The following is a 13,726-nucleotide window of genomic DNA, read 5'->3' as shown; positions in this document are numbered from 1 at the left end:
AGAATAGGGTCCCATTTGGAAATTTGGAATACATTCTTCTGTGCAGTTTAGCGAAGCATAACAAATGGAAACAGGAAGCTTATTCTTAGGCACAGCATGACTTTTATAAAGATACACAAAATAAAACATTTGTCCAAAAAAAAAAAAGTATTGTAAAGCAAATGGCAGTTATGGCCAAGGACTGGGGATATGTCTTTAACCTTTCCATGATCAAACATTTACAGAATATAATATGAAAGACCAGAGAACATGGCAAAAGAGGATATTGCCATTCCATTGTATGCCTCAACAGTAGACAGGTTCTGGAAGGCTACTCGTGGTTCCAAATGCTTGTTCTGAGGATTCCAAGGGTTGCCAGTGGCACTGGATAAGGGCATCATACAGTTCCTCACTGTGTTCCATAAATATCCTGTTGGCTTCCAACACATCCAGCTCTGGGTTAGGATCTACAATGGAGGAAAAGGCTAGCAGTGATTATTTGTTGACTGATGTAAAACAACCCCAGTCTCCTGCTCGTGAAACGAACGCCTTAAACATTAGACCAAGAGGAGCACAAGTCTGACTCCGCTAAATTCCATATGCACTGGTAAACCCTCAGAACATGCAGGATATCAATCTAAGTTCATTATGAAACACCTCAATGTCATCAAGTCAATGTCACCAAGAGCCTTTAAAGACAATAGGCCACAAAAGTCTGGAGAAAAACAAGTAGGAACAACAAAAGAAAACACTTACCTTCCAGACCATCCTCTTCAACAGCTTCATTTTCCTGAAAATGTTAAGAGTTAATAAAATGATAAGAGTATATTGAAAAAGTCTTAACTACACGAAGGAAATGACAATGCATTCAGGGTGTTAATATTGTCTAAGAAGCTGTAGTGACGTTGTGCTACGTAACAAACCAAATCAAAATTCTATTGGTCACATACGCATATTTAGCAGATGTTATAGCGGTTGTAGCAAAACGCTTGTGTTCCTAGCTCCAACAGTGCAGTAATATCTAAAAATTCACAACAATACACAAATCTAAAGTAAAATAATGGATAAGAAATATATATATATATATATATATATATATATATATATATATATATATAAATAAGAACGAGCAATGTCGGAGTGACATTGACTAAAATACAGTAGAATACAGTATATACATATGAAATCAGTATAGCAGTATGTAAACATTAAAGTGACTAGTGTTTCATTATTAAAGTGAACAGTGATTCCTGTATGTACATACAGTTGAAGTCAGAAGATTACATACACCTTAGCCAAATACATTTAAACTCAGTTTCACAATTTCTGACAATCAATCCTAGTAGAAATTCCTCGTCTTAGGTCAGTTAGGATCACCACTTAACTTAAAATGTGAAATGTCAGAATAATAGTAGAGAGAATGATTTATTTCAGCTTTTATTTCTTTCATCACATTCCCAGTGGGTCAGAAGTTCACATACACTCAATTATAATTTGGTAGCATTGCCTTTAAATTGTTTCACTTGGGTCAAACGTTTAGGGTAGCCTTCCACAAGCTTCCCACAATAAGTTGGGGGAATTTTGGGCCATTCCTCCTGACAGAGCTGGTGTAACCGAGTCAGGTTTGTCGGCCTCCTTGCACACACGCCTTTGCAGTTCTGCCCACACATTTTGTATGGGATTGAGGTCAGGGCTTTGTGATGGCCACTCCAATACCTTGACTTTATTGTCCTTAAGCCATTTTGCCACAACTTTGGAAGTATGCTTGGGGTCATTGTCCATTTGGAAGATCCATTTGCGTCCAAGCTTTATCTTCCTGACTGATGTCTAGAGATGTTTCTTCAATATGTCCACATAATTTTCCCTCCTTCATGATGCCATCTATTTTGTGAAGTGTACCAGTCCCTCATGCAGCAAAGCATCCCCACAACATGATGCTGCCACCCCCGTGCTTCACAGTTGGGATGGTGTTCTTCAGATTGCAAGCCTCCCCTTTTTTCCTCCAAACATAACAATGGTCATTATGGCCAAACAATTATATTTTTGTTTCATCAGACCAGAGGACATTTCTCCAAAAAGTACAATCTTTGTTCCCATGTGTAGTTGCAAACCGTAGTTTGGCTTTTTAAAAATGGCAGTTTGGAGCAGTGGCTTCTTCTTTGCTGAGCGGTCTTTCAGGTTATGTCGATATAGGACTCGTTTTACTGTGGATATAGATACTTTTGTACCTGTTTCCTCCAGCATCTTCACAAGGTCCTGCTGTTGTTCTGGGATTGAGTTGCACTTTTCGCACCAAAGTACGTCCATCTCTAGGAGACAGAACACGTCTTATACTTGCGTACTATTGTTTGTACAGATGAACGTAGTACCTTCTTGTGTTTGGAAATTGCTCCCAAGGATGAATCAGACTTGTGGAGGTCTACAATCTTTTTTCTGAGGTCTTGGCTGATTTGTTTTGATTTTCCCATGATGTCAAGCAAAGAGGCACAGAGTTTGAAGGTAGGTCTTGAAAAACATCCACAGGTACACCTCCAATAGGCTAATTGACGTCATTTGAGTCTAAAGGCATGACATCATTTTCTGTAATTTTCCAAGCCGTTTACAGACACAGTCAACATAGTGTATGTAAACGTCTGACCCACTGGAATTGGGATACGGTGAATTATAAGTGAAATAATCTTGTCTGTAAACAATTGTTGGAAATACTACTTGTGTCATGCACAAAGTAGATGTCCTAACGGACTTGCCAAAAACTATAGTTGTTAACAAGACATTTGGGGAGTGGTTGAAAAATAGAGATTTAATGACTCCGACCGAAGTGTATGTAAACTTCAGACTCGGTATATGGAGCAGCAGCCTCTAATTGATTAACTGATGGTAGCCAGTTAGTGATGTCTATTTAACTGTTTGTTAAACAACTGTGGCTGTATATAGTAGTATATATGTATGCATATGAGAAGAATAATGTAGGGTATGTAACATTATATAAGGTAGCATTGTTTGAAGTGGCTAGTGATATATTTTACATCATCTCCAATCAATTCCCATTATTAAAGTGGCTGGAGTTGAGTCAGTGTCAGTGTCAGTGTGTTGGCAGCAGCCACTCAATGTTAGTGGTGGCTGTTTAACAGTCTGATGGCCTTGAGATAGAAGCTGTTTTTCAGTCTCTCGGTCCCAGCTTTGATGCACCTGTACTGACCTAGCCTTCTGGATGGAAGCGGGGTGAACAGGCAGTGGCTCGGGTGGTTGTCGTCTTTTTGCCTTCCTGTGACATCGGGTGCTGTAGGTGTCCTGGAGGGCAGGTAGTTTGCCCCTGGCGATGCATTGTGTAGACCGCACCACCCTCTGGAGAGCCATGCGATTGCGGGCGGTGCAGTTGTCTTACAGACAGTGATACAACCCGACAAGATGCTCTCAATTGTGCATCTGTAAAAGTTTGAAGGTCTTAGGAGGCTGAAGAAATGTCCAGGACCCAATTGCATGGCCCGGTCAGGATGTCCAGGACCCAGTTGCACAGGGCGGGGTTCAGACCCAGGGCCCCAAGCTTAATGATGAGCTTGGAGGATACTATGGTGTTGAAGTCTGAACTATAATCAATGAACAACATTCTTACGTAAGTATTCCTCTTGTCCAGATGGGTCAAAGCAGTGTGCAGTGCGATGGCATCGTCTGTGGATCTATTGGGGCGGTATGCAAATTGAAGTGAATCCAGGTTGACAGGTAATAACACTCAACAGGTGACAGGTAAGGTGGAGGTGACATGATCCTTCACTAGTCTCTCAAAGCACTTCATGATGACAGGAGTGAGTGCTACGAGGCAATAGTCATTTAGTTCAGTTACCTTTGCATTCTCGGGAACAGGAACAATGGTGGACATCTTGGAGCAAGTGGGGACACCAGACTGTGATAGGGAGGGATTGAATGTCCGTAAGCACTCCAGCCAGCTGGTCTGTGCATGCTCTAAGGACGTGGCTAGGGATGTTGTCTGGGCCGGGAGCCTTGCAAGGGTTAACATGTTTAAAATGTCTTACTCACTTCGGCCACAGAGAACGAGAGCCCACAGACCTTTGGAGCGGGCCGCGTCGGTGGCACTGTGTTATCCTCAAAGCGAGAGAAGAAGGTGTTTAGCTAGTCCGGAAGCAAGACGCCAGTGTCCGCGACGGGTTTCCCTTTGTAATCCGTGATCGTCTGTAGACCCACATATGTCTCGTGTCTGAGCCGTTGAATTGCGACTCCACTTCGTTTCTATACTGACGTTTTGCTTGTTTTGATTGCCTTACGGAGGGAATAACTACACTGCTTGTATTCAAACATATTCCCAGTCACCTTGCCATGGTTAAATGCAGTGGTTCACGCGAATGCCTCCATCTATCCACGGTTTCTGATTTGGGTGAACCCAGTCAGTGTATATGTCAATGTTCTTCTCAGAGGCTCCCAGGAACATATCCCAGTCCGCGTGATCAAAACAACCGTGAAGCATGGATTCCGATTGGCCAGACCAGCGTTGAACAGACCTTAGCACAGGTACTTCCTGTTTGAGTTTCTGCCTATAGGAAGGGATGAGAAAAATCGAGTCATGATCTGATTTGCCGAAGGGAGAGCAGGGGAGGGCCTTGTAGGCATCCCGGAAGTTGGAGTAGCAGTGGTCAAGTGTTTTAGCAGCGAGAGTACTACAGTCAATGTGTTGATAAATCTTTGGTTGTGTTTTCTTCAAATGTGCTTTGCTAAAATCCCAGCTACAATAAATGCGGCCTCAGGATATGTGGTTTCCAGTTTGCACAAAATCCAGTGTAGTTCCATGAGGGACGCCATGGTTTGAGGGGGAATATGAGGGGGAATATACACGACTGTGCCTATAACCAAAGATAATTATATCGGGAGGTAATACAGTCGGCATTTGATTGTGATTTAGGTCGGGTTAAAAAAGGGACTTGAGTTTCTGTACTAGACCGCAATCACACCATGAGTAGTTAATCATGAAACATACACCCCCGCCCTCCTCGTTCCTGGAGAGTTCTTTATGCCTGTCTGCGCAATGTACTGAGAACCCTGCTGGCTGTATGGACAGGGACAGTATATCCAGAGAGAGCCATGATTCCGTAAAATTTGTTATAGACCCTGATGTCTCTCTGAAAGGATATCCTCGCCCTGAGCTCGTCAACTTTATTGTCCAGAGAGTGAACATTAGCGCTGGATGTTGTGCAGAAGTCCACTCCGAATACCTCTTCTTTGCCGGGTATGTTTTGGAGCAGCCTCTGTAATAAGTTCAATAGCCCTGGGGGTTACGAACAAAGGATTCAATTCGGTAATGTCGTATTCCAGGTCGTAATGCTGGTGAGTTACTCCCACTCTGATATCAAAAAGTTATTTCCAGCTGTATGTAATAACACAAAAAACTTTCTGGGCTAATAATGTAAGAAATGACAAACCAAAAAAAAATAAAAAATACTGCAAAGTTGCTAATGAGCTAGAAGCAGAGCTGCCATGTCTGTCAGAGTAATCTTGCCATCACCAGTAAAGGTGACGTCGAGCTACGTAAACACATCACCAGTAAAGGTGACGTCGAGCTACGTAAACACATCACCAGTAAAGGTGACGTCGAGCTACGTAAACACATCACCAGTAAAGGTGACGTCGAGCTACGTAAACACATCACCAGTAAAGGTGACGTTGAGCTACGTAAACACACATCACCAGTAAAGGTGACGTTGAGCTACGTAAACCACATCACCAGTAAAGGGGAAGCAGGGCAGCAATCTTACCTGTGCAGGATTCTGTGTGTAATCATACTGGTTGTAGTTGTAGCCGCCATAGTTGCCTCCATTCTGGTCGTAGCCCCAAGAGCCCCATCCACCACCATATGACTGTTGATTGTACTGTTGCTGGTTGTGTCTGTAGCCTCCTCCATGTGACCCCCACCCCCTGTTGTCTGATTGATTATGCCTAGTTCTGTGAGTGAGAGAGAATTATTGGTAACCGAGGCATCTGACAGTGATTATTAAAAAACATATCTTCATGAGTTGAAAAACTATTATTTTGGGGAAAGATACTCTCTGCTCAGGTCTTCATGAGCACGTTGCAAAATCTGACTAACAAAGGGAATAGTCAAATATTATGTTGGAAATATAGCTACAGTTTTAAAGGCTATAAAAAAAAGGTGGTTTGGAAACTGAATGGGTTATGCTACAACCCTGGTTTTTCGAATGCCATATACACACCATGTCGGGAGATGGCTTATAACACAGGAACAGTAAGAACTGAAGTAAAACTGACTTGTTAGCAGCTAGGCTCAGTCGTAGGGGCTTGCTCCCGAGCCCCACCGCTCCCTGACACTCCTCCAGGGCCAGCTTTTGAAGCCTCTGGTCTGGGAACTGGACAAACCCACAACCCCTGGAAACAAGAGAAACGTTCAGACAAGTATACAAGTAAATAACTAGCTTCGTCTGTGAATATGTTTTTGGGGTAGTGGAAGAAGTTAAGACGTTTAAAAATTGTTAGTGTAGAAGTAGTGACTGTTATAAAAAGTCGTGGAAGAGTAACAGATGATGTTTTGGAAACGGCCGTATCAATTTTATTCACATCCTATTAGATCACATCAACATTGATATATTGAAACCCTTCTAAAGGGATTATAATATCCTACGGGACTCACTTGGAGTTCCCCGTGCCATCCAGCACCACCTTCCCCCCACGACAGGAAGGGTAGCGGTTGTAGAAGAACTCGTAGAGCATCCCGTCATCCACTTCAGGTGTGAGATCCCCAACAAACAGGGAATGGAGTGGACTGTAGCAGAGACAAGGGGAGGAGGAGTTGTGTGTTACATTTTACATTACATTTAAGTCATTTAGCAGACGCTCTTATCCAGAGCGACTTACAAATTTCCAAAGTTTCTATATGGCATCTCATGACATTTAGTTTGACTTTACAATCAAGCTGGTTGATATACCTGCTTTCTCCTTGCTTCCCAAAAGTGGCCCGGTTTAATTTAAATCTTCTGGGCTGTGAAGTACAAAAAGGCTTCCTTAGAAATGCTCATTTACAATATCATGACAATATGCATTCATTTATTACAAGCGCTAATGAGGCAAATTGCATAAATATCTTGTTTGTCTCAGGCTACCAAAAAGCATTATGTATAAACTGATACAATCTAGGTCTGCATTTCCACCGGGTCCCGGGTCAAAAGTAGTGTACTATATTATGGGGATGAATAGGGTGCCATTTGAGATGCATAAACAGAATCCATAACATTCAAGCAGCCTTGTTAAAACGGTATATTTACCGGTGTGGCTCCTGGCAGTGCTTTTCCATTGACTTTACGAAGACACCTCTCAGCTGTGGCTTCATCCGTCAGCTCCACGAAGCAGTAGCCTGCTGCACCCCTACTGAAGAGCAACACAGAGAAGTGATATCAGTCCAATGTTGCATTCAAAGGATGGATTGTTTAACTGTGTATGGTGTGTAGCTATAATACAATGTTGCTAGCCTGGGTAACAGCCTGTTTGTGCCCTCGTGCCACGCCTTGTCATGTCAATGGCACAAAAGCTCACTAAGCTCAGGACTCTCTCTGCAACCGGGTCGCCCCCAGGTGGTGAGGGTAGGCAACAACACGTACGCCACACAGACCTTCAACATGGGGCCCCACAGGTGTGTGAGCTAAGTCCCCCGGGGCGTTGACTCAAACATCGTTATTCATTATTAAGTTTGCTGACAACACAGCAGTGGTAGGCCTGAACACCGACAACGTGACAGTCTATAGGGAGGAAATGGTGGTGGTGGTGCCAGGACAACAACCTCTACCTCCAGGTCAGCAAGAGAAAAGGTGCTGATCGTGGACTAAAGGAACCTGAGGGCCGAGCACCCAAGGACTTAACTTGTTGGCAATCACTTTGGGTACTGGTGTCTTGCAGAATAATTTTAGAACTGTTTTTATTATAAGGCTCCCCTTGATTGTTTTACTTAACCTTTATTTAACTAGGCAAGTCAGTCTCATTTCCTCTACCCTCACCACCCCCCTCCTCTCCTCCACCCTCACCACCATCCTCCTCCTCTCCTCTACCCTCACCACCATCCTCATCCTCTACCCCCACCATCCTCCTCCTCTCTTCCACCCTCACCATCCTCCTCCTCTCTTCCACCCTCACCATCCTCCTCCTCTCTTCCACCCTCACCATCCTCCTCCTCTCTTCCACCCTCACCATCCTCCTCCTCTCTTCCACCCTCACCACCCTCCTCCTCTCTTCCACCCTCACCACCATCCTCCTCTCCACCATCCTCATCCTCTACCCTCACCATCCTCCTCTCCTCCACCCTCACCACCATCCTCCTCCTCACCACCATCCTCCTCCTCTCCTCTCACCACCATCCTCCTCCTCTCCTCTACCCTCACCACCATCCTCCTCCTCTCCTCTACCCTCACCACCATCCTCCTCCTCTACCCTCACCACCATCCTCCTCCTCTCCTCTCCTCACCACCATCCTCCTCCTCTCCTCTACCCTCACCACCATCCTCCTCCTCTCCTCTACCCTCACCACCATCCTCCTCCCTCTCCCCTCACCACCATCCTCCTCCTCTCCTCTACCCTCACCACCATCCTCCTCCTCTCCCCTCACCACCATCCTCCTCCTCTCCTCACCACCATCCTCCTCCTCTCCCCTCACCACCATCCTCCTCCTCTCCCCTCACCACCATCCTCCTCCTCTCCCCTCACCACCATCCTCCTCCTCTCCCCTCACCACCATCCTCCTCCTCTCCCTCACCACCATCCTCCTCCTCTCCCCTCACCACCATCCTCCTCCTCCTCACCACCATCCCCTCACCTCTCCACCATCCTCCTCCTCTCCCCTCACCATCCTCCTCCTCTCCTCACCACCATCCTCCTCCTCTCCCTCACCACCATCCTCCTCCTCTCCCCTCACCACCCTCCTCCTCCTCCTCTCCTCACCACCCTCCTCCTCCTCCTCTCCTCACCACCATCCTCCTCCTCTCCTCACCACCACCCTCACCACCATCCTCCTCCTCTCCCCTCACCACCATCCTCCTCCTCTCCCCTCACCACCATCCTCCTCCTCTACCCTCACCACCATCCTCCTCCTCTCCCCTCACCACCATCCTCCTCCTCTACCCTCACCACCATCCTCCTCCTCTACCCTCACCACCCTCCTCCTCCCTCCCTCCCCTCACCACCCTCCTCCCTCCTCACCACCCTCCTCCCTCTACCCTCACCACCCTCCTCCTCTCTCCACCACCATCCTCCCTCACCACCATCCTCCTCCTCTCCCCTCACCACCATCCTCCTCCTCTCCCCTCACCACCCTCCTCCTCCTCCTCACCACCCTCCTCCTCCTCTACCCTCACCACCCTCCTCCTCCTCTCCTCTACCCTCACCACCCTCCTCCTCTACCCTCACCACCCTCCTCCTCTACCCTCACCTCCTCCCCTCTACCCTCACCACCCTCCCCCTCTACCCTCACCACCCTCCTCCTCCCCTCTACCCTCACCACCCTCCTCCTCTCCTCTACCCTCACCACCCTCCTCCTCTACCCTCACCACCCTCCCTCTACCCTCACCACCACCCTCCTCCTCCTCTCCTCACCACCATCCTCCTCACCACCATCCTCCTCCCCTCACCACCATCCTCCTCCTCTCCCCTCACCACCCTCCTCCTCCTCTCCCCTCACCACCCTCCTCCTCCTCTCTCTACCCTCACCACCATCCTCCTCCCTCCTCTACCCTCACCACCACCCTCACCACCCTCCTCCTCTACCCTCACCACCATCCTCCTCCTCTACCCTCACCACCATCCTCCTCCTCCTCCCCTCTACCCTCACCACCCTCCTCCTCCCCTACCCTCACCACCCTCCTCCTCCCCTCTACCCTCACCACCCTCCCCTCCCCCTACCCTCACCACCCTCCTCCTCTACCCTCACCTCCTCCTCCTCTACCCTCACCACCCTCCTCCTCCTCACCCTCCTCCTCCTCTACCCTCACCACCCTCCTCCTCCTCTACCCTCACCACCCTCCTCCTCTACCCTCACCACCCCCCTCCTCCCCTCTACCCTCACCACCCTCCTCCTCCCCTCTACCCTCACCACCCTCCTCCTCCCCTCTACCCTCACCACCCTCCTCCTCCCCTCTACCCTCACCACCCTCCTCCTCCCCTCTCCCTCACCACCCTCCTCCTCCCCTCTACCCTCACCACCCTCCTCCTCCCCTCTACCCTCACCACCCTCCTCCTCCCCTCTACCCTCACCACCCTCCTCCTCCCTCTACCCTCACCACCCCTCCTCCTCCCCTACCCTCACCACCCTCCTCCCTCCCCTCTACCCTCACCACCCTCCTCCTCCCCTCTACCCTCACCACCCTCCTCCTCCTCCTCTACCCTCACCACCCTCCTCCTCCTCCTCTACCCTCACCACCCTCCTCCTCTCCTCTACCCTCACCATCCTCCTCCTCTCCTCTACCCTCACCATCCTCCTCCTCTCCTCTACCCTCACCATCCTCCTCCTCTCCTCTACCCTCACCATCCTCCTCCTCTCCTACCCTCACCATCCTCCTCCTCTCCTCTACCCTCACCATCCTCCTCCTCTCCTCTCCCCTCACCATCCTCCTCCTCTCCTCTACCCTCACCATCCTCCTCCTCTCCTCTACCCTCACCATCCTCCTCACCTCCTCCTCTCTACCCTCACCATCCTCCTCCTCTCCTCTACCCTCACCATCCTCCTCCTCTCCTCCTCTCTCCCTCACCATCCTCCTCCTCTCCTCTACCCTCACCATCCTCCTCCTCTCCTCTACCCTCACCATCCTCCTCCTCTCCTCTACCCTCACCATCCTCCTCCTCTCCTCTACCCTCACCATCCTCCTCCTCTCCCACCCTCACCCATCCTCCTCCTCCTCTCCTCTACCCTCACCATCCTCCTCCTCTCCTCTACCCTCACCATCCTCCTCCTCTCCTCACCCTCACCATCCTCCTCCTCTCCTCTACCCTCACCATCCTCCTCCTCTCCTCTACCCTCACCATCCTCCTCCTCTCCTCTACCCTCACCATCCTCCTCCTCTCCTCTACCCTCACCATCCTCCTCCTCTCCTCTACCCTCACCATCCTCCTCCTCTCCTCTACCCTCACCATCCTCCTCCTCCTCCTCTCCTCTACCCTCACCATCCTCCTCCTCTCCTCTACCCTCACCATCCTCCTCCTCTCCTCTACCCTCACCATCCTCCTCCTCTCCTCTACCCTCACCATCCTCCTCCTCTCCTCTACCCTCACCATCCTCCTCTCCACCACCCTCACCATCCTCCTCTCCACCATCCTCACCATCCTCCTCTCCACCATCCTCATCCATCCTACCCTCACCACCATCCTCCTCTCCTCCACCCTCACCACCCTCCTCTCTTCCACCCTCACCACCCTCCTCTCTTCCACCCTCACCCTCCTCCTCTCTTCCACCCTCACCATCCTCCTCTCTTCCACCCTCACCATCCTCCTCTCTTCCACCCTCACCATCCTCCTCTCTTCCACCCTCACCATCCTCCTCTCTTCCACCCTCACCATCCTCCTCTCTTCCACCCTCACCATCCTCCTCTCTTCCACCCTCACCATCCTCCTCTCTTCCACCCTCACCATCCTCCTCTCCACCATCCTGCTCCTCTCCTCTCTTCCACCCTCATTACCTCATTGTGACGGCCTTGGAACAGTGGGTTAACTGCCTTGTTCAAGGGCAGAATGACAGATTTTTACCTTGTCAGCTCAGGGATTCAATCTAGGAAACTTTCGGTTACTGGCCCAATGCTCTAACCCAGGCCTGGGCAATTCCAGTCCTTTAGGGCCTGAATGGTGTCACAGTTTTTCCCCAGCCCCAGCTAACACACCTTACTCCAATAATCACATAAATTTGATTAATCAGGTGTGTTTGCTAGGGATTGGAGAAAGAGTGTGCCACCAATCAGGCCTTAGAGTTCCCCATCCCTGCTCTAACCAGAAGGCTACCAGCAGACCCCAGCCAAAAAAAAGAGACCCTTGATCACACTCCTCTAAATACATTTTGAAACAATTGTTGCAGCAGCACATGCAGTGGCTGATACGGAAAACATATCTGGCAATAAAAGTTAGCTTTAGATAGTCTTGAACATTTGGGACCCTTAACGATTTCACCCAAGACATGTTGTTTTGTTTTGTCTCATTTATCAATATGGATATAATCTCTGTGTGATGAAGTTGTGCAACGCAAATGGCTATAACAAGCCTACATACAGAGTGGAATTCACTAATGCAACAGTCAAAATCCCTATTATAAAAAGCCTAGAGACCATGCTCCCAAATACATTTCCCCAAAATAAGGCTAAATTACTACACAGTACACACTTTTATGGGATTATGGTTCCCCCAAGGCCATATCTCATTGCTTGTTTACAGATGCCAGACAGAAGAAATCGGTGGCTACCTGTGCTCATTAGCTATCTAGCATGCTCACCTGTGTGTAAGTGGGGAGTAAGTGTGGTTGTGCAAAACTGCTACAGTAAGTATCTTTATTTGAAAGATGAGTTATTTCTGATGTGAAAGATACAGGTTATATCAGAATATGTTTCTCAAACCGGTTTGAAAGCTATGATCAACTTTCCCAAATGTTTATAACAACGTTGGACTTGTAGTTTATATGGAGCCAAATGTGGGCGAATATAATCGCTGAAAACCCCCTAACATACCGTTACATACGGAGAAAGGGGTTAGAGAGCTAGTGTAGTCTTTAACTCGGGTCAAACATCATGGATAAAATACTCACCCGGTCATCTTGTTGCGTATAATCCGTACACTCACCACCAACTCCCCCATAGTGCCGAAGGCTCGGGTTATGAAGTTTTCGTCCATGTAGGGCTCCAACTAACAAACAGACTTCATTATCATAACATGTACGGTTAGCTAACGTTAATTTAGCTATGAGTTAGCTACCACATGTCCCTTGCAAATATTACAGAATGCTGCGTTTAGCTAGTAATGTGTTAAAATGTTCCATCTGCAGCAAATTAACCGATTTAGCACTAAACTAAGTTAACCTCAGCTGGCTAGTTATGTTACTACTAGCTAGCATGCTAGCAAACAACTTAAGTTGAAGCTAGCTACTTAGCTTCAACTAGCTAATTTACCTACAACCTGAAGCGTTAAAAATATCGACTGAACTGGTTTGAGATACTCACGTTTCCCATCCATAGCGTGCTCATGTTTTAAGACCTGTAGTTGTTATTTAATTGTTTTTACATTTACAGTTGTTAATCCCCGAAATAACACATGCAGCCCCTTGTAAGTGTCGTGTCGGAAGAGGCAACAGGGACGTTTCTGCGCAGGCGCCTTGGAAACAAGTCCAACTGACTGCTCTCTAGCCTGGTCCCAGATCTATTTGTGCCATCATACCACTCACGCCCAAAATGTAAAAAAATATAAATAGAACACGAAACATTTTTTTTATTTTTTAAATAGTCCTTTATTGATAAATCATCCATAAACCTCACATGGAATTACAAAGTGGGTTATAATGTGTCAATTGACAGTTTACATAATTGCATTCACAGCAAGGTCATCGCCTAGATCTCGGACAAGAGGATAGGATAGCCTATCTTCGGGTATTTGACCATTCATTATGAAAATAGGACATCTGCAACTACCCTCTAAATTACATTGAGAGTTAAATATCTAACTTTGTTTAGGTTATAGCCAATCAGATTGCAAAAGTATAAACATGTGATGTTAAGTT

The 13,726-nt window shown here is 47.7% G+C and overlaps 1 protein-coding gene across 2 annotated transcripts; it reads right to left on the bottom strand.

The window, feature by feature from the left end:
- Nucleotides 1-79: 79 nt before the first annotated feature.
- On the bottom strand, nt 80-13,334 carry LOC124043150 (tRNA selenocysteine 1-associated protein 1-like). Of its 2 annotated transcripts, none has more exons than XM_046361387.1 (9): nt 13,173-13,334; nt 12,761-12,858; nt 7,263-7,365; nt 6,927-6,979; nt 6,632-6,763; nt 6,253-6,369; nt 5,742-5,928; nt 736-769; nt 80-446 (listed from the first exon to the last, which is right to left on the bottom strand). In XM_046361387.1, the coding sequence occupies exons 1-9, from the start codon at nt 13,194-13,196 to the stop codon at nt 286-288; spliced, it is 909 nt and encodes a 302-aa protein (XP_046217343.1). In that variant the 5' UTR covers nt 13,197-13,334; the 3' UTR covers nt 80-285. The 2 variants fall into 2 exon arrangements, with proteins under 2 accessions (XP_046217343.1, XP_046217344.1); XM_046361388.1 differs by having other exon boundaries at nt 7,263-7,362.
- Between the last annotated feature and the right edge of the window lie 392 nt (nt 13,335-13,726).

Source organism: Oncorhynchus gorbuscha, linkage group LG09 (genome assembly GCF_021184085.1).
Source record: "Oncorhynchus gorbuscha isolate QuinsamMale2020 ecotype Even-year linkage group LG09, OgorEven_v1.0, whole genome shotgun sequence".
NCBI lineage: Eukaryota > Metazoa > Chordata > Actinopteri > Salmoniformes > Salmonidae > Oncorhynchus > Oncorhynchus gorbuscha.
This window is presented reverse-complemented; position numbering and strand designations above follow the sequence as displayed.

Excerpts from the sequence above, each read along its gene's own strand:
- LOC124043150 (XM_046361387.1), bottom strand. The coding sequence starts at position 13,196 with ATGAGCACGCTATGGATGGGAAAC. Across the intron at positions 5,929-6,252 it reads CTGAGCCTAGCTGCTAACAA|AACTAGGCATAATCAATCAG; the intron begins GTCAGTTTTACT and ends TCTCACTCACAG. Across the intron at positions 770-5,741 it reads ACACACAGAATCCTGCACAG|GAAAATGAAGCTGTTGAAGA; the intron begins GTAAGATTGCTG and ends TAACATTTTCAG.